General features: G+C 41.7%; 1 protein-coding gene across 3 annotated transcripts in view; it reads left to right on the top strand.

The window, feature by feature from the left end:
• Positions 1-2,458, top strand: part of WARS2 (tryptophanyl tRNA synthetase 2, mitochondrial) — an 85,067-nt gene extending 82,609 nt beyond the window's left edge. For all 3 annotated transcript variants that reach the window (XM_040998522.1, XM_040998523.1, XM_040998521.1), the window contains one exon: positions 1,897-2,458. In XM_040998522.1, the coding sequence (XP_040854456.1) occupies positions 1,897-2,345 (449 nt within the window). In that variant the 3' untranslated portion in view covers positions 2,346-2,458. The remainder of the gene's footprint in view (positions 1-1,896) is intronic.
• Positions 2,459-21,464: the final 19,006 nt, after the last annotated feature.

Raw genomic sequence — 21,464 nt, 5'->3', positions numbered from 1 at the left:
AATCTGTATTCCATTAGGGATGCCCATGTCATAAGCAGTGGCTTCACTCACTGCACCACTAGTCCTGTCCCCAAGCAGGGATCTTTCTGCATTTTAGGGAGAGGAAACTAAAGCTCAACCAGACTAACTTCTTGTTCAAGTTATATGTGGAAGCAGTGGCAGAGCTGGACCCTGTGTTGAGCACGGCAGCTTTCAAAGTGACAATGTCTTTCTTGCCTTCCCAAACACTCACAGCAAAACAAACTTATGCAGAAAAAGCTGCTCAATCATAATCTGGGTAAAACCGGAGAGAATTACTAATCCTTGTCCTCTGTCTTCTTAAATAAAAAACTGAGATGGAATGTCAGTCTACATGTTGAATCCGAAATGTTCAACTTGTTCTTCAAAGATGTACTAAGTTCTGAGTCTTCTGGACAAAAGAAGTTTAAAATCTCTATTGATGTTTTGACAACAGTGTAAACCTGTGGCTGGGGCAGAGATCATGGGACCCATCACTCTCCAACTTTATTAAGCTGACAATGGAATTTAGCATATGCCTAACATCAGTTTGGAAACATAAGGTGGTATTAATCTCTGCTATGCCAAAAATTCTCACAAATAGATTCAGAACATCCCAGGCATTGAATTTTTTTAAGGGTTTTCCTTTTTTTTTTTTTAAGATTGATTTAGTTTTATTTGAAAGGCAGGTTTACAGAAAGAAGGCCAGAAAGAGAGATCCTTCATCCATTGGTCCACTCCCCAAATGGTCACAATGGCCAGAGCTGAGCCAATTAGAAGTCAGGAGCTTCTTCAGGTTCAGGATCTGCCATGTGGATGCAGGGTCCCAAGGCTTTGGGCCATCCTCCTCTGCTTTTCCAGGCTGTAAGCAAGGGGCTGAAAGGGAAGTGGAGCAGCTGGGACATGAACCGGCACCCATATGGGATGCTGACACCACAGGTAGAGGATCAGCCTGTTTTGCCACCATGCCAGCCCCAGAAATAAACATTTGTAAAAGGGGCACACAGCAAAACCAGAATGGTTGGCATCATTTTGTATCTGTAAAATTATGTATTTTGCTGTGGAAATATTCAATAAAAAATAGCTAAAAATATAAACAAAATGTTGATGGTATTATCATCACTCCTGCTTATATAAATTGCTTGAATTTTTTTGTGATGAGTAGTTGCTCTTTGAAACTATGAATTTTTATTAAATTTTTAAATTCATTGATTCTCATTTTTTCATTTGAAAGACAGAAAGGCAGGCATCCTCTGGTTGATGGCCCAAATGCCTGTAATAGCTAGACTTGGGTCAGGCTGAAGCCTAAAGCCCAGCACTCTTCTGAGTCCTAATGGGTGGCAGGGACCCAAGGACTTGCACCATCACATGCTACCTCTCTGGGTACACATTAGGAGGAGGGTGGATCAGAAGCAGAATGACCAGGCCTTGACCCAACACTGTGGACCCAAGACAGAGATGTGGGTGTCTCTGTCTTGGCAATGGGATGCTGGACTATCTGGCATTGTCTATACCAGCAGTGACACACTTAAATAACAGACTGGTGGACATATGATGGCTTATGAGGAGCTGTACTTTTGTGGTAATATAGGGAAAAATCATCAGGGGTGGGAATTTGGAAAGGGGGTAGGGAAATCCCAGACCCTAAACAATTGTACCATAAAATTAAAAATAATAATAATAAAACTAAAAATTAAAAAAAAAAGATGTGAGTATCTCAAAAAGCAGTTTAAATGCTGTGCCAAACATTTGCTCCAGCATTTGCTTTCTGAATGAATTGTCAGAAAAAAATCAGCCACTTGGTATTTTTGGCATGTGTTAGATGTAGACAGTGACAGTCTTGCTGATTTGTTCGGTTTTGGTATATGTGTGAATGTCTACATTTGTGTTTTCACCTAGCATCCATGAAGAAGGTAAAATCCCTCCGTGATCCTTCTGCCAAGATGTCTAAATCAGACCCTGACAAACTGGCTACCGTGCGAATAACAGACAGCCCCGAGGAGATAGTGCAGAAATTTCGCAAAGCTGTGACGGACTTCACCTCGGAGATCACCTATGACCCGGCCAACCGAGGTGGTGTGTCCAACCTGGTCGCCATCCATGCTGCAGTGACTGGCCTCACCGTGGAGGAAGTGGTTCGCCTCAGCTCAGGCCTGGACACTGCCCGATACAAACTGGTGGTGGCAGATGCTGTGATAGAGAAATTCGCCCCAATTAAGAATGAAATTGAAAAACTGAAGGTGGATCAAGGCCATTTAGAGAAAGTTTTACAGGTTGGGTCTGCAAAAGCCAAAGAATTGGCATATCCCGTGTTCCAAGAGGTAAAGAAAATGGTGGGATTTCTATAGAAGTTTCAACTAATCACAGAAACACTTTTGTATTTTCTTTTGGTCTCTACACTCCAACAAAGGCAGCTATTTCACAAGCCAAAAATAAGTAAATAAATAAATAAATAAATAAAAGGTAGTTTGAGGAGTTTTCATTTGGCATAGCTGATGACTGCTGTCGTTTGATGAATAATACTTTTCTAGCCTTTCATTCAGGCAATGCTCCAAATCTCATGAAAACATGAAGTGACTGGAAAAGCAAAATTACCTGTCTGAATCCCCAGTTGTGTGAAGCACACCCCCTTGGATTGTCATTTTGTGATTGAGGTGAACAGTCATTTGGGAAACAGGATTATCATGGATGCTTTACTCTGGAATACAGTATTTTTTCTTATTTAAAAAAGGAAACAGCATTTGGCAATTGTACACTTTAATTCTTGAGATGCCATTGGATCCTGTTGGTGTTCAGATCTCACGAGTGTTCCTTGATTATTAGAGCTTCTTTGTTACTGAGCTGTTGCCTATATCTATGCTGCGCGCTACCCAGCAACACCAGCAGTCCCGGTGAGTATTTGTCTTTCATTCAGGTTATGTGCCTCTGAACAACTTCTGAGAGGGCTGCATTATTTCAACCTGGTTTATTTACGTAAGAGCCCAAGACCTCAAGACCCCAAATAAACACCTCTTGCATTCGTCTCAATTTAGTCTCACTGAATACCTGTGAAACATATAGGCATGGAATTGCCATTTCACACAGAATGAAAATGAGGCTCAGAGAGTACAATTAGCTTGTGTACTATTAGTAAGCAAGATGCAAATTCAAGAATAAAACCATTTACTCGTTAGTCCCTTTTTGTATCACTGAAGGTGTTTTTTGTTTTTTTACTATTTTTTAAGCTTTATTTTAACGTTTATTACAAGGGTGAGGGGGTTGCAGACCAAGTGGGCCTCTTATTAGGATAGAGGGAAAGGGAAGAAGTAGAGAGAAAGTGTACTACTTCTTGCCGTCACACTAATCAGTTCCCTAGGAACAGAGATGGTCGTTTGATGTCACCTTGGAGATCCCAGTGTGGGAAAGAATGCTGCGTAGGTGTTACTTGAGTGGTCTTGACTGTTCTGAAAAGTGGTCTGCTTCGTTCCACCAGAAGTAAGCAATTCTCTCTAAGGTCTATTGGCTTTCATTGTTACCTCAGTGTGCTTTTGGTAGAGCCTGGCCTAGAGTGTTGCTCAACCTTTACATCTTTCCTTCTTTTAATGAGGTATTCAAAGTCTTATGTTGAGTTGGATGAGCTGGCTGACTTTTCTGTTCATCTGGGTATGCTCTTCATTGTTACACAAGTGTCAGAAACTGAGGTGGCCCAATCCTGCAACAAGTCTGTGTGATTTTCCCTGAGGATGAGGATTGAGTGCAGTGATCTAGTTGGGGAATGCTTTAAGGAACCTCTCTTTGGATGTTCTTAGACCTTGCACTTGTGTGTGTCAGCTGGTGCAGGGTTAGGCTCAGTCCTTTTCCTGCACCAACCAGCACATATAACACTGGGTGCAGCTGCCTAGTTAGTCCTATCCCCAGCCTTGGCTTTCATGAATCAGTGGGTACTGCAACCCAACACAGCCTGCCCCTGGGCCTGGCTTGTACACACACTGGCGGTTACTACAACCTATTTGTGCAACCCCAAAGAACCCCTAACTGGCCCTCCCCAAGCCCCAGTTTACGTGTGTGCTGGAGGGTGCCTAGCCTGCCCAGCCCTCCCTCAGCCCCAGTTCTCATGTGCTCCAGAAGTTGTTGCAGCCTAGCAGAGGTGTCCCCAAAGATCCCCTGTCTGGTCCTGAGCGCAGGCTCTCGCAAGTGCTACAGCCTAGCCAAGCGTGGTGTGGCCTACTCCCCAGTCTTGACACTCACTGGTGGGTGCTGTGGCCCAATCTGGCCTGTTCCTCCTCCCCTAGCCTCTGTTCTCCTATGCATAGGTGTGTGGCCTGACCCAGGGAGGCCCTCCAGATTCCCCCTTCTTATCCACCCCATCCCAGCTCCCTTAATTATCTATGGGGAAATGGTCCAGTCCTTGGAATCCCCCCGAAATTATTTTATACATGTCAAACAAACCCTCAGTAGTCCCCATTCTGACCTATCCTGAGTCCCCCAGCAATGCATGCCCATCACCACATCCTCCCAAATATTAAAAGAAAAAAAATAGGCAACTGTGCTGGCACACTAGTATGGTTAACAGAGTTGGCATTAACCAGGCCCATAAACCTGCCAGCTATTGGTAGCTTTTCTCCCAGCAGTGTAACACTTGCCTAGGTATAAGACAATCTAGGCAGTTGGCTACAGCTAGGTTACTCCTTATTCTTAAGAGAAGTGCATTTTTCATCAGAACAAAATCCTAAACAGTGGTGTTTTTTTTTGAGATTCCAGGAATTCTTATTTTAAAGGTAGGTACTGGAAATGTAAGACCTAAACTACTGATTTTATTAAATCAGCACTCAACCAATAGATACCTGGGTTCAGGGAAACATAGTCACATTTTCCCCTCAAAATCCACAGGTTGTGTCCCAAGTTCTCTCTTCTATGTTTTTTGCAGAGACCCTGTGAGGGGTATTCTGACAGGCTACAGTAGTGGTGAGGCCTGGGAAAAATCACATACTCCAAGTGAATGGAAGCTCCTTAACCTCTGCTTCAGTGTCTCTAAACAGTAACATCACCCTACAAACCTAGCTTTTCTATGCTTCTATAACCCACATCTGAAAATTAAAGTGATTATCTTGACTTACACATCAGAACCTAACAGCAAAATTCATTTTGGTAAGAGAAATCGCTTGTGTTTTGCACAACAACCACAATCATACGTTGATCTATGCAAAGTACAACATGTGATTCTTGAAGTTAGCTTGGTTCAAAGGAAAACACATTTTGTCTTTTGAATCTCCACTTGGAATGGAACAGGTATAGTCATAGAGTGTCATTGGGTATATTTATTCCAAGGCTCTTTTTTTTTTCTTCTTCTTCTTTCAGAGGAACTCTGTGATGAAAGCTGGGAAATGACAAGATAGAAGATGGACCTAATAAGCCATTTGCCTAATTGTCTGCAATTTTTTTTCTCCATTCCAACTCCTTTTGTCCAAGCAACTAAAGCCACTATGGGAAGCCTTTTAGGGAAAGAAGAATAAATAGCTTGTAGTAATTTCTAAAGAGCACAGTCCCTGCAGAGGTGAGGTAGCATTATATGCATCCTGTTACTATTCTTTGGAAGTGATGTCATCAGTGAAGTCCAAAATGGGTCTGTCATGAGTAGAAACCTGCCCAGTGTGTGTCAGGGCTGTCCTGAGAATCAGAACCGTAAGTGCACAAGAGGGAATTTGTTCTGGGAGGCTGAGAAGTCCCACAATGTGCTGTCTGCATTCAGGAGGCCTCAGACAGCCAGTTGTGTTAACTCAGTTCAAGTTCAGTGGGTGGAAATCAACAGAGCCCATAGTGTTAGACCTGGAGTCTGAAGTCCCCCTAGGCAGGAGCACAAATGCCCTAAGACAGCAGGAGGTGGGTGTCCCAGCTCTGGAAGAGAACAGATTCACCACCCTTCCTCCACCCATGTGTTCTGCTTGGGTGGGCCCTCAACAGACTGCAGAATTCCTGTCCATATTAATAAAAAGGAATCCTTACTTAGTGTTCTATTTAAAAATTAGTCTCTTCCAGAAGCACCTTCACAGACACCAAGAAATAATGTCCTGCTAGCCATCTGGCATGTAAAATTAACCATGACACACAGTGATCTCAGGAAGTTGATGAAAGAACACAGCCTGGAACCTAGATCTTTTACCTTTTTTGTTCCTTTCTACTACCAATAATAGATAATAGAGATGAAGAATCAGAGAGAAATCTAACTGAGGTTCACCTCAAAGAGTGGTTTTAATTGTTTTTTCCTCTGTGTTTTGTGGAGATGAAAGTGTGAAAAATATTTCAGGTGGTAGCAATAATGATCAAATAGCTTGGTGCTCTGTATCTCTACTTACTGACAATCCCTACTTCAAAGCCTCCTCACTGGTCACTCAGAGCACACTGGGAGTATCTTGCTCTTTATGTAACTCATTGAAATTTATCAAAATAATGTCAGAAAAAGTGCTAGAGATTTTTAGTAAAATCCCCCTTTTCCCCAGAAACTTTCCTGACATGCACGATAAAGATACATAAAATAATAACATTGCTCTCTGCTTCCTGGCCCTCCATACGATCCTGTTCTGCACTTACTAGGATCAGGTGGCCACTTATCCTGTATTTGTCTTGTCATACTCCGTCCTGTGCTCCTTTTCTTGGTCTCCATGGTGGAAAAACTCCATGAACTGTCTACTGGCAATACAGCAGGAAAGGCTTGGGAAAGTTGCTCTAGAATTATTCATTTGCTTGTTTGTTTTAAAGATGTGTTTATTTTTATTTGAAAGGCATATTTTGCAGAGAAAGAGAGCTTCCATCTGCTGGTTCACTCCCCAAATGGCCACAATGGCCAGAACTGAGCCAATCCAAAGCTAGGAGCCGGGAGCTTCTTCCCATTCTCCCACATGGGTGCAGGGTCTCATGGACTTGGACTACCATCCACTGCATTCCCAAGTCAAAACCAGAGAGCTGGATTGGAAGTGGAGCAGCCGGAACATAGATGAGTCCATATGGGATGCTGGTGCTTATTGAAGAAGGATTTAGTCTTCTACACCTCCATCCTGGCACCAGATCTGCACTTATTCTGAATGACCTAAAATAAAGGTGCTCTTGTTTCAACACCTACTCCTTTCCTAAACTAGCTGTTCACATCAGTGACTTTAACACTTTAAAATAGAGGTAGTATAAGATTACTAGCTCAAAAAAATTTTTTGGAAGAAGCAGTAACAATATTGTCAAAAACCATACTAAATATCCTATAAAATCATTGTTTCAAGTATGGCCTCCAAACCAACAACATGAGCATTGTCTGAGAACTCACTAGAAATAAACAATTCTTGGTTCCATGTCAGTCTTACTGAAACAAAAACTAATGGGATATATCCAGAAATCTCTTTGCAGCCTTCTAGGTGATTCCAATGCATGCTAAACTTTAAGAACCCTAATTTATGTGAAGTCTGCCATTTAACTTTTATAAACTACAGAATAAGCAGTGTGATATTAGAAAAACTTTAAGACACAGAAAGATGGGTAAGTTGCCCAGAATAAGTCAACTTCTAAGGGGTAAGGTCAGGAACCAAAATTCAAGTGATTTTATTTAAAACAGCATGAAGACCACAGTGGCCCCTTTCATAGTGCGTTTTGGTATATGTCGGGGGAGGGACTCACAAATTTGCTTCTTAGCAATACTTCCTGTGGCGAGTGGCTACTGTATTCATGCAAACAGAAAACGCTTCCGTCATCACAGAACTCTCTGTTGGACACAGCTACTTCAGGGCATTCAGCTTCCTGCTTTTGCTTGCACTAAGTCAAGGACATAGAGTTCAGGGTTCTTCCTAGATAATTCTGCTGGAGAGTTCATGAGGATTCATAATGAAAGCATTAGATGAGCCAGGCAAATCATATAGTTTCCCAAATAATATTTAAAGAATTATGTTTGTATACATATGTTTGTGTACTTGTGATGTGCTGGTTACTTTCATATCTGTTTATATTTAGTGTCTCATTTGTTATTGAGATCAGCCCTGTAAGGAAGGAACTATCAGTACCACTGTTTCAAGTAAGAATAAATTTTGCAGCTTGCCTGAAGTCACACATTCATTCAAAGTCTCTAGTTTCTCCTGATTAGAACCTAGAGAGAAGCCTAGTATGTCCATGGGAGTGTCCTTCCTTTCTTTCTCTAGAATCTTCTCAGGACCTGTAATCCTCTTCTGTGTGTCTATGATATTCGTACCTCTCCCATCTTCCTTCCTTCCTCCCTTCCTCCTCCTCTCTGCTTGCTTTATTGCTATGATAAATATTCCCTGGTGAGTTCTTTGTACACACAGTGTGGCTTTTGTATGTATTTACTGCAACCCTTGCTACTTTCCAATTCATTCTGTCAAGCATTGTGCACTTGTGTTATTAGTGAAATGAAATGACTACCACGTGGCAGCTCTGTTTCTTTATCTTGAACATGAGGATTCTGTGTCTGTTCTTGTTGATTAAGTGTTCTCCCTGGGAGGTCAACACTTTGCTTTCATTTGATGGTCATCTTGAAATCTTTTTTGCTTGGATGAGTCAATTTCTCCTTGAGATGGAGCTGAAAACAGATTGCCTATCACCAACAATTAACATTTCGAGCAACCCATAGGCAGAAAAACCTGGAGCTTCAGAATTAATTATTTTAGTCTTTGTGTAACTCTCAACAATTCGATTGTGTGGCCTAGGAATTATCTTCTTGCTAAGAAGGAGATGGAAGTTCAGAGCATGAGTGGCTTATCCTCTGATATGTAATTCAACATTGAGACAGTGTTTATTGTAGGGCCAACTTTGTGAAATGTATGGTGGGGAATGCAATATACCTAAAAGTTAGACTGAGATACCAGCAAGCAAATGCTGGATGAGCATGGGAATGAGTGAATAGTGAGGATGTTCAGGTAAGGAATATGGTGGACAAAGGATAGGAGAAAGGGCTTTTCCATTAGAAACTGGGACATAGGGAGGTGTGAACATTTCCAGAAAAGCAAGTCCACCAAAAGTGGGCAACGTGAGAATGAAATATCACATTGGACTGAGTGAAAACTGTACACAAAATGGGCAAGCCCATGCAGATCACCCTAATGTCTTCATGAAAAAGTGTTTGTGGTGGCAAATGTCTGGTGTTTTGCCAGCATCATTTAAGCATCAAGAAGTATCAATAGGGCTCCTTTCAAATCTCAGTCCCTTTACCTCTGTGAAGCTGGACACAAAAGACCTGTGAGAGGTGAAAGAGGTGTAAAGAATGAAGTCTTTTGAGTTGCATCGCTCTCCTGGGCACATGGGCCATAGCATTGACTCCTGATTGTTTAAAAATGCACCTAGATGTCAGACTCACTTGATATTGCTCAAATAAAGAAAACATTTGGTATCTGTGACCCTATGGCAACGCAGAGACTCCATTGTTTTTTTGTATCCGTCTTCACATATGAGCTTGATAAAGCAGCCCCGCACTCATCATTCTGTGAAAGTATTTCTGAAAAGCAGATGATGTGATTTATATGGCACTATTTAGAATAAACTGGTGTGATTTTACAAATTTCTCTTTTATGAGTAATATTTTTTATTACAAACTTCTGGGGAGGGTAGAGGGGATGGAGAAAGGAGAAAATTGAACAAAGAGTCAAAATGTGGTCGAATGGAAGGAATACGCTCATGTGCTCCACAGCAGAGAGGAGAGACTAGTTCACAAGAGCCTATTACCCATGGTATAGATAACTAGGAAACACAATCTCATCTGTCAAAGTGAAAGAATGATAAGAAAATGCATGTTAATTATGCTCATTGGATCAGAACACATAAAATTGAAATGCCTCCATTAAACCCCAGAAATACAAACAGGTATTACAGGTTGATCAATAGACGTTTAAGAAGTGAAAATGTTAACTATTCTGGTTTGATCACGATTCATTATAACCATGAAATGGAGTATCACACTGTACCCTAAACATTTCCACAATAAAAAAATTAATAAAATCTAGTCCTGTATAATGAAAACTAAAAATAAAATATAGGACCCTCCTAGAAAGCTGTGTCACTTCTCCTGTTTGTGAAGGTAGTGATAAAGCTCTATGTGCCTCTCCACAATAAACAGCCCCCAGCAACTCTCAGTTAAAATAGATTGTTTATCTCCAGAGTTCCCTGAAACTTGCAGCAGCCTCCCTCCCTACCCAAAGTGATAAAAGTGATAACCTCCCCAGAGATGGTGCTGGAAACCTGCCCTGGAGAGGGAAGTGTTCCCACAGGAACCAGACAGCCAGCGAGCAAGAAAGCGGCTGCTCCTCAGTTGTTTTCCAGAAAGAAGATTTTACTTTAACAGGGGATGTGAGTAGAAGCAGGGCCACACGGTTGCTTCGTGATGGCTTCCCACCCTGGGCTCATTATTGAGAAATTGCCATGTAGTGGACCTTCTGAGTTTACTTGGCTGAATTACTTTTCTTTCATGATGGTTATGTTTGACTTTTGCACTCACTGTTGTCAAGTCCTTCTTAAAGCTTCCAAAAACTCAGTCCAAAGCCAGAGTGTTCCCTGATGAGTTGTGCACATCCACATAGATGCAGAATGCTGTGGGCTGGAGCCTCTGGGGCATCGTAAACCTAGTTCTCTTCCACACTTCCTCCCAGTCCAAGTTGATGTCCAACCCAGCCACTGCTACTGCTGCTTGTATCTTGTCACTTTTCTACAGTTGCTAGAGAAACAAACAAAACAAACCTCTCCTTGAGACCTCTTCAACTTTGACACTCTTTTGCTCCATCCTTCCTAACTCCCAGCCGCACTGCTTGGGGCTGTTGATCTCTGTAGAAAATGCTCTTGTCATGAGCTTCCTTGATTGTTGTGCTGGTTTTATTCCTTTCATGCAGTCTCTTTGGAAGTCCATCACAACTGGAACCAAGGCATTCTCCCCCCTACATGCTCACATCAAGTATGAGTGTCTCTGTCCTCCCCACGCTCCTGCTGCTGCCCCTGCTACTGCTGCGGTGGCTGCAGCTGTGAGCCTCTTTCACACCGAGTCCCATTGTCCCTTCTGCCTCAACCCCTGTCATCATGCCTTATATGCCATTTCTACACCTACTGCACTTTTTATTCTTCAAACCATCTGTGTCTCCATATTCTTTGACTGATCATTCTAATGCCCCTTTGACATATTGGCATATTGACATATTGTAGTAAGTGGAAAGACCTGGTCTTCTGATCTGTACTAACACCAAACTAATGATCTCTGTATTAAGCTTGTTGCTTCCCTTCTTCACTTCATCCCCTACCCTCACAAAACAGCATGTACTACAAGTCTCAATCACTCAGATTTTTGTCACTTCATACATACATTTGTTATAGGGATTTTGTGACAAAGACTTCTGACCATCCTTCATTGTTGAGTCTCTTCCCTCCTCCTCTTTCGTAACGGATCCTGTGCTCTGAATTGGAGTCAAACAGGTGGCCCCAAGCAGAGATTATTTCTCTGCCTACACTGTCCCCAAAGTATAGCCCTGTGAACTTTTTCTGGTCAACAGGCTGTGAGCAAAATTGATAATGCCATTTCTAAGTCATATGATTTTTAAGAGAAATTGTTCCTCCCTGCCTCTACTTCTTGAGCAATCCACTGAGGGAGCCACAGGAGAGAGCTGGGCGAGTTGACAGCACAGTCTGGGTGCCTGGGTCGGCATTTAGCTCTTTCTGTCCTAGACTATTCATCTGCATCTGTGCTGCTATGGCAGCAATAACTTTTGTCACATTTAAGCCACTTGATCTTGGGATTTCTGTGTTAAGGTACTTTAGGTGCTAAGGTACTTGAATGTTACCCTTGATTTTCCCAACATCTTTGTCTAATGCCTTGTCTTCTGTTGGGTTGGTTCAAACCAGTGCCACCAACCTGGTAGGTAAGGCAGTTGTTCTCTGAGTATGCTTCCCACGTAAGCCTCCTCTAAGTCCCTGGTAGCCTAGTTTGAATGCTGCCCTCCAAAACGGGCGCCAGGGTCGGTACTGGAAGGTGGAACCTTTAAGGATGATTAGATCATGAGGATACTGCTCTTGTGGGTTAGTGCCAATGTAACAGGAGTGGGTTGGCTACATTGGGAATGGCTTTATTATTAAAGCAAGGCCTCTGAGGCTTGTCTGTCTTCCCTTTCCACCCTCTGACATGTTACATAACACAGCAGGAGGGCCCTCACCAGATGTGGTCCTTTGATCTTGGACTTCCCAGACTCCAGAACTATGAAAAATAAATTCCTTTTCTCTATAAATGGTACTGTGTTATAGTAGCAGACAGTGAACTGAGACACCTGGCCACTGATTAGAGATGGAAATCCACAGACCCCACTCCATAAGTACCGAAGGAGAAACTCTGGGAATGAGGCTCAGATCAGGAGTCAATTTTGTTAACAAGCTCCTAATTTGGTCAGATGTACGGTGCCTGCAAATCACTGTGCTTTGGTGTGAGGAAGGTATGGGTAGAAAAAAAATGAAAGTCTGCCTCTGTCCTCAAGGATTTTATGTTGGAGAGGGAGGCACAAAATAAACAATCAGTCACAAGAACATATTATCTTGAATTTCTATTATTTCCTGTTTGCTCCCCTTTTTTTCATTAGATTACTTCAAAAATAACCTCTTACAGAGTTTCTGCTTATATATGTAATTATTTACAGACCTAAATGTTTGGGTCATTGAATCTGTGCAAATCTCAGCAAGGAAAATAATTAAAATACATTAGTTAGGTGGAGATTTGATCACCAATATTACAATTAATGAGGATTTCCTGAAGCCAAGAGACACAAATAAGAAAAGGGAGTTGTTTTACACAGTAGGTAGTAAAATTACAGTACTTATTACCCTATAAAGGGTTATATGGGCTAGAAATAAAAACAGTTGAGCATGGATTAAATTTATGAGTGAGAAAGTCATAAAATTGCATTCAGTGCTAGTTAGGAATGTTCAGACTATTTCTGAGAGTGTCTGGCATCAATATTAGAAGGAAACTGCCATCTTTGTTGTTATCACCCATGTGCTCATAATCTTCCATCTTCAGAACACAAGGCTGGATAAGGCTGGACCAGCGTGGTATTTTTGGCAGAGGACTGGTATGTAGCCAGTCTAGGGATTAAAAAAAATCACATACTTAGTGTATTTTGTCTAAAATCTCTGCATACTTCAGAGCTGGTGGATGATTCAGCTAGAGAAAATAAGGAGACAACAGATGTAATTCATCGAGGAATTATAATTTGAGATTCAAACCAGTCATTATTGTCTTGAACAAGAGACCACCCAGATCATTGAAATCTATAGGTAATCTAACAACCAATTAAAGTATACCTAAACAAGAAAACTGATCTCATGCCTTTGGCTTTGAGGCTAAACATTTAGATAGCTTTAACAACTAGAAAAGCATTTGTATATCCAAAACTGGCCACACTTCATACAAGTAAAACACAGCACTCCTATTGCATGGCTTCCCCCAAACTGTGAATTTCTAACAAGGGCGTATTTCCCCTACCTGCTGTTAGGGCAATATTCAACTTACCATTTGCTACTAAAAAAAAAAAAATTAGCCCTGGATAAATATTTTTAAATTAGGGGGTGGGTGTTTAGATGTTGAGACACTGAGTAGGATGCCCACATCCCATCCTTTAGTGCCTGGGTTCAACTCCCAGCCCCAGCTCCTGACTCCAGTCTCCTGCTACTGGAGACTCTGAGGGGGAAAAAGACACAGTGGTTGCTTTCTGTCAATGGTGTGGGAGACCTGGATTGAGTCATAGTTCCTGTCTTTGTCCCTCCACTTTCATTGCTGCATCTGGGAAATTGACCTGTAGATGGGGGTCCTTTCTCTCTCTCTCAAATAAATGAAAACTTTTAAATGAAATCTTGGCAATGTCTTGCCAAGTACTTATGTAAAAGTACGGCTATTTTATCTCCTTTTTCTCCTTTAAGTATACTACTTCGTCCATCTTCTTTCTAGAAATATTTTCAATCAGAATTTCTATGCCAAATACTTTGGAATCAAAAATATTCGGCAATCTGGAGGCAAGTGAGACTTTTATTGCTTTTTTTATAGAGAGTAAGCTGAATTGTGTGGCAGGCTAGAGGGGTTCCTTGGGAAGACTCCAGCACGGCCCACTGTTGCACCTAGCCAAGGCTCATGTTACAGGAATAGCATTTGTGATCTGCTTCTATTGGCTGAGCAGAATCAACAGGCCCCTGGGCACTGCTAGAAGGTTAACTCCTTGATCCTCAGGAACCTTTCCCAGCAGACTTACAGGACTTTCAGAGGTCTCTGTTGCTTCTCATAACTTTAAGATATTTTCCTAATGTGAAGCAGTGTTTGGTAAACTTAACCCTATTTCATCTTCAGAAACTCACATGATACGTAAGAATTGTTACCCCCATTTTGTGAGTAACTTTTCCTGAATGCTTTGGCCCGTGAATTACTTTCCATTTTTGTCACATCTGTTAGTGTGTAAGTGTGCACACAAACTGCTACAAAATGATTGAGAGTTCTTAATTACTGCTTTTGTCTTTGTGAATTACTCCAGTATAAAGCATAGATGAGATGTTAAATAAATGCCTATTAGTTGAAAACCAGAAAAGTTAGAGGTTGTGAACTCAAATGATTTGAAAAGGCATGTAAGCATGTAAATCCATTCAGTCATTTCACAAATATTTATTCAGTATCATGTACTAAGCAATGCTCTAGGCACCACATGTATGACAATAAGCCAAAGAGACAAGAATTGCTTCTTTCCTCGAATGGTCATTGTCATAAAGAGATATACATTGAAAGTCAACAAAGAAGGCACATGGGTGCAACCAAAGTAATAGGTGCCAGGTAGAATTGTAAAGAAAATGAGGACACACTGGTGGACTGAACTACGTTCTCCCCAAATCAGCATTTTTCATTAAAACTTATTTATTTACTCACTTACTTATTTACTTTTAAGGCAGCATTATAAAGGGAAAAGGAGGGTCAAAGAGAGAGAGAAATATTTTCCATTTACTGGTTCACTCCCCCAAATGGTTCTAGTGGCTGGGGCTAATCAAGGTCAAAGCCAGGAACCCAGAATTCCATCTAGGTATCCCCACATGAATGTGAGAGCCCAAGGAGTTGGACCATCTTTCATAGCTTTTCCAGATGCATTAGCAGGGAGCTGGATGAGAAGTGGAGCAGTGCATCCCAGTTCAATAGCCTAGTGGCTAAATCTTCACCTTGCATGAGCCAGGATCCCATATGGACACTGGTGAATGTCCTGGCTGTTCCACTTTCATCCACCTTCCTGCCTGTGACTTGAGAAAGCAGTAAAGGATGATACAAAGCCTTGGGACCCTGTGCCGTATGGAATACCCAGAAAACACTCCTGGCTCCTGGCTTTGATCAGCTTAGCTCTGACTATTGTAGCCATTTATGGAGAGAACCAGCACATAGAAAATCTTTCTCTCTGTCTCTCCTTCTCTGTATATCTGACTTTCCAATAAAAATGAATAATCTTTAAAAAAAAAATAAGTGAAACTGGTGCTCATATAATATGCCAGGCACTGAACCTACAGTGCCACAATACATGCCTCCTAAATCTGTAAGCTGAAGCCATAACCCTAGGACCTCAGAATGGGGTTATTTTTGAAAAAAAGGTCCTCAAAAGTGATGAAGTAAAATGAAATCCTGGCTGTATACCATAACCCACTAGTTGGTGAATTTGTAAGAAGAGGTGATTAAGGCACACAGAGAAACACCTGGAACACACACAAAGGAAAGACCATGTGAAGACATAACAAGGAGACAAGCATGTGCAAGGCAAGGAGAGTGGCCTCAGAAGAAACTAAATCTGATCATTTCTAGTCTCCACAAATGTGAGAAAATAAGTTTTTGCTGAGTTAAGCCTCAAGTCTAGTATTTTATTATCACATCCTCCAGCTGACTGATAGAGAATGCTTGATTTAATAAATTGCAAACGATTTTGTTGATGTTAAATTTAAGCAGAGGGGTACATGTTCACTTGGCATTTCAGATAAATGTATATTTTTAATTAAGTAGAAAATCAAATTATGTGAGAAATATAGCTATGTAATATTTAAGAAGAAACTAATCCAGGGCTTGCCACAATTACTTAATTGGTTAATTCTCTACCTGCAAGCTGAGCCACCACTAGTGGAGCCAGCATCCCCAATGAGCACTAGTCCATGATCCTGCTGCTCCATTTCCCATCCAGTTCCCTACTAATGTGCCTGGGAAAGCAGCAGAGAATGGTCCAAACGTTTGGAATCCTGCACCCACATGGGACACTTAGAAGAAGCTTCTAGCTTCAGATCGACTCAGCTCCAGGCCTTGCAGCCATGTAGGGAGTGAACCAGTGGATGAAATATCTCTCTGTGTCTCCCTCTCTCCATAAATCTGCCTCTCAAATAAAAATAAATAATAGAAGAAGAAGAAATTAGGAGAAAACAAGAGGAAGGGAAGAGGAGGATGGAGGAGAGGGAGAGCATTGGGAGGAGGAGGGGAGAAGTGGAAATAGAAGAAGGACAAGAAGGAAGGAAGAAAGGAAAGAAGGGAGGGAGGGAGGGAAGGAAGGAGGAAAGAGGGAAGGGAGGGAGAGAGGGAGGGGGGAAGGAAGGAAGGAAGGAAAATTCTCCAGATAAAGAGAATATTGAACTCAAAGTCCTTGAAGCAAGAGTACACTTGATTGCTTTAAAGAGGTGGAAATTGAAATGGGCCATTGGCTTTATCAATGTCTAAAGCTGGGAAGACCAGGTTAAAAAAATTTTTTTAATTATCCATGCAAGGGAGAAAACTTGGAGTAAGGTAATAGTAATGTTGATAGAAAGTCCTCACCTTGAACGCGCCAGGATCCCATATGGGCGCCAGTTCTAATCCTGGCAGCTCCACTTCCCATCCAGCTCCTGCTTGTGGCCTGGGAAAACAGTCGAGGACGGCCCAAAGCTTTGGGACCCTGCACCCGTGTGGGAGACCCAGAAGAAGTTCCTGGATCCTGGCTTTGGATCGGCATAGCATTGGCTGTTGCGCTCACTTGGGGAGTGAATCATTGGACGGAAGATATTCCTCTCTGTATCTCCTCTCTGTATATCTGACTTTCCAATAAATAAATAAATCTTAAAAATAAATAAATAAATCTGTAATTAGAGGAAGGTCAAGGCTAAATATATTTGGGAATCTCACTTAATAACATTTAAAATCAAAAGTCTTAATGAAATCTGTCAAAGAATAACTATGGACAGAGTTAAGTTAGGTATAAGGACTGATCCTTTATGTAGGTGGAGGGAAATGAGAGAGTATTTCGTAAAAGCATCAACATAGAAAGTACAGTATGACAAAAGGAAAAGCGAGGCTGAATGTTGCTTTTGAAGCCAAGTGGAGAAATTGTTTTAAGGGGAAAAAATGATGAGTCTGTGCTCAGTAAGGTGGAAACTGAGAAGGGCCATTGGTTTTTTTACCAACATATGAGGCATTGGTCACCTTGATCATACCTTTTGGTAGATGATGGGTCAGAGGTTTAACTGATTTTGAGACAGAATGGAAAGGGGAAATTTAGAGATAGTGTTCTCTCTCTCTTTTTTTTTTTTTTAATGTATTTTTATTACAAAGTCAGGTATACAGAGAGGAAGATCTTCTGTCCGATGATTCACTCCCCAAGTGACCACAATGGCCGGTCTGTGCCAATCCAAAGCCAGGAGTCAGGAAATTCCTTCAGGTCTCCCATGTGGTTGCAGGGTCCCAAGACTTTGAGCCATTCTCGACCGCTTTCCCAGGCCACAAGCAGGGAGCTGGATGGGAAGTGGAGTACCTGAGATATAAACTGGGGGCCAAATGCGATCCCAGTGTGTTCAAAGCGAGGACTTAACCACTAGGCCCCCATGCCAGGACCAGAGATGTGTTCTTAACAACATCAAACAAATTGCTGTAAAGAGAAACAGAAAAATAGAGTGCTATAACAGAGCAATGAGTCAAGAGAATATTTTGTTACTTTTTAGGATGGGAAAATATAATGCCTATTTCTAATTGGAATGAGCCAGTAGGGAGGGAAATTTTGATTTACAGGAATAAGAGGACACTGTATGGAGGAACGTCCTTTAGCAAGTATGAAGGACTGTGATCCAGAGCATATATGACTATGTTAGATTTAGAGGGGAGACCAGAGAAGAGAGAAGGGAGGATGCATAGATGCAAAAGGTGTGTGTATTTTTCCATGTGTTGCAGAAGCAAGTAGAGGGATGGTGCTGTGGTGGTGCAATGGGTGAAGCTACCACCAGCAATGGAAGTTCGATTACTCCATATGGGTGTGCTGATTCCAGTCCCACTGCTCAACTTCCCATCCGGCTCCCTGTTGGTACATCTGGGAAAGCAGTGGGAGATGTCTCTGTCTCTTCCTCTCTCTCTGTTACTCTGCCTTTCAAATAAGTAAATCTTAAAAGACATAGAATCTCAGGGTAACTTCCTTGAGGGGAAATTCATACTTGAATGAATATATGCTGCTACTTTTAAAATGTTAATGCTTTTGCTTTCTACTACCTCAGTTCTTCAGATTTCTTGGGATAGGTGTCACAGCATAGGAAGTTAAGCCACTTCCTGTGATAACCATATTCTATATCAGAGTGGGATTTGAGACCTGCCTCTGCTTCCCATCCAACTTGTCACGCAAGGAATTGGAAGATGGTAGCGCAGGGTGCTTGGGTTCCTGCCATCCATGTGGCAAACTTAGATGGAATTCCTGGCTTCAGGCTGGTGCAACCCTGGCTGTTGAGGTCATTTTGGGAGTAACTTGCTGAGAGAAAATCTCTTCCAAATAGATGAAAATAAACATTTTAAATGAATAAAGTTTGATAATGGAGAAAATAGTCTTTTAACAATGTTTTTAAACGTTTGTATTATCTTTTCTATTTCTGAGAAGAATGTTGTTAGAATTTTGATTGGGATCACGCTGAATGTATATATTACTTTTGGTAATAAGGACATTTTGATTATTAATTCCTATCAATCCAGGAACATGGTAGGTTTCTCCATCTGTTAATGTCTTCTATTTCTTTTTTTTTTTATATTTTGTAATTTTCATTGTAAAAGTCTTCCACATCTTTGGTTAGGTTAATTCCAAGGTATTTGAGATTCCCCATAACACTGCTATTTTAAAGGGGACTGAACTTAATAATTTCTTTCTCAGCCATGGAGTTATGTGCACATGCTTGGGACATCAATTTATGTTCATTAATTTTGTACCCATCCAAATTCTCTAATGAGTTCTGATAGTCTTGTGATTGAATTTTGTGGTTCTTTTATGTAGAGACTCATGTCATCTGTTGCTGGTGTGGATTGGAGAGAAGGGTACTCTACTTCATTCACTGTTGGTGGAAGTCAGTACGTGGAGTGCTAACAAAACTGAAAATTGAACTGCCATATGACCCAACTATCTCACTTCTGGGAATATATCCAAAGAAATGAAGTCTGCATATGAGAAATGGATCTGTAATTCTGTATTTACATCAGCACAATCTATAGTAGCAAAGACATGGAAATAGCCCAGATGCCCAGCAAAGAGAGTGGATAAAGAAACTGTGGTACATCTACTCCAGAGAATTTTACTTAGCCACTAAAAAAAAAATAAATAAAATAAAAATTTTACCATTTGCAACCAAATGGTCCCAACTAGAGGTCATTATACTCAGTGATACAAGCCAATTCCAAAAGGACAAATATCACATGTTCTCTCTGATAAAAGACATTCTTCATGCAACATACAGATCAGTAGCCCTTTCAATACTGTTTTTGCTACATCTTGGGGGATTTGTGTGTACGAACAACCACTGTCACCATGGTTTACAGTTAGAAAACTTACGCAGATCACGAAATACTCATTTTTGACTCAAGTAAAAATGGGGAGGAAAGGGTGTTGGTTCTGGAGTGAATTTTGGACAGAAGGAGATGTGACCCAATTGAAAGAATCTGAACACAAACTCTCTAAGCCTTGGACCACAATTATTCACCTACTTGGGTCTCTAACATTATACAGAGGCAAGCCCCACACATTAAATTCACTTAATATGTTTCATCATTTTATAGAGATGTATTTATTTGAAAGTCATAGTTGCAGACAGAGTGTGAAAGTGAGAGAAAGGAAGGTAAGAGTCTTCCATAAACTGGTTCACTTCCCAGTGGCCAGAGCTGCCAAGACTGACCAGGCTGAAGCCAGGAGCCAGGAGGTCTCCCACATGGGTGACAGGGACCCAAACACTGCAGCCATTTTCCAGATGTTTCTCCAACACTGGCAGGCAGCTGGATCAGAAGTGGAGCACCTGGAACATAAAGTAGTACCCATGGAAAGTGCTGGGGTCACAGGCAATGGTTTCACCTGCTGTGCCACAATGGGAGCTACAGTATGTTACATCTTAGGCTGAGTCTTCCTTTACCATAACCCATGGATGTGACAACAGGGACTTCTGATCTTAACATATTGATCTTAACAACAACAACAACAACAAATCATTAATACAGTGAGTCCCTCACAATCTCACAGAAACAGTCCTGTTTGGTGGGATACATCACTTCAGATAATGTGTTACATAAAGTTTTTTCATTGAATGGAGTTAAATATCCAATCCTTTCTGTGTTCCTTTGCTCTATGCTCCCTGAAGAATCCATCAGCAAGTATTGAGTGCTGCCTGTTTTGAGCAAATCATTGCACTGAAAAATCATGGCAAACATGATAACACACCAAGGATGTTCATACTGATCAGCACCTGCTGCCCCCCCAAAATAACAAAATTCAGTGTGGAAGTTCTCAATAAATGATCTTACAAAATTTATTATCTCTTCCTTGTTATGGTGCCTTTTTAATCCCAGTATAAAAGAACTGGAAAGATTTTGGAGAAGTACCATACAATGATAATAATCATAATAAATAACCAGCCTGAGAACAAGAAAGGAAGTAGGCAGAGCCAGCAGGGGAATAAGGGAGGGTTCCTTTGCAGGATAGCTACTTCCGCAGGAGAGCATGGGCTGGGATGGGGGCAGACCAGACTAGGCAGAGCTACCACACCTGTGCGCCTCATGTGGACTAGATCAGGGAAAAGCCGGGCTCGGTGGATTATTCCTACTGGTGCAAACAGAATTAAAGTGGGCGAGGTTTGTTTGGGCAGCAGTAACTGGAATCTGGGAGTGGGAGAGGCCTGGGAGGGTAATAGTGGGCTCATCCCTCTTGGGTTACCACTTCCACGGGAGGACATAAAACTAAACAGTGGCTGGGGTGGAATGGGGTGTGGGACAGACTGGATTACTGCTACACTTACTGGCAAACCAGGCTAGGGGCGGTCCTGGTTGGGGTTATTGTGGGTCGCTCCAACTAGGCTGCAGCTCCCACTGGTTTAGGTGAGGGCCAAATATGTGCGGGGCAGAACCAGGCTGGACTGCAACACCCATTGGTTCCAGTGGAAGTCGGGAGTGAAAACAGAACCAACCCAGCAATTACAACCACCAGCTGATTGGAGCGATGGAC

This window comes from Ochotona curzoniae, unplaced genomic scaffold, assembly GCF_017591425.1.
Source record: "Ochotona curzoniae isolate NIBS_2020 unplaced genomic scaffold, NIBS_Ocur_1.0 scaffold_1037, whole genome shotgun sequence".
In the NCBI taxonomy this organism is placed as follows: domain Eukaryota; kingdom Metazoa; phylum Chordata; class Mammalia; order Lagomorpha; family Ochotonidae; genus Ochotona; species Ochotona curzoniae.
Note: the sequence above shows the minus strand (reverse complement) of the source record. Positions and strands in the feature narration are given on the sequence as shown.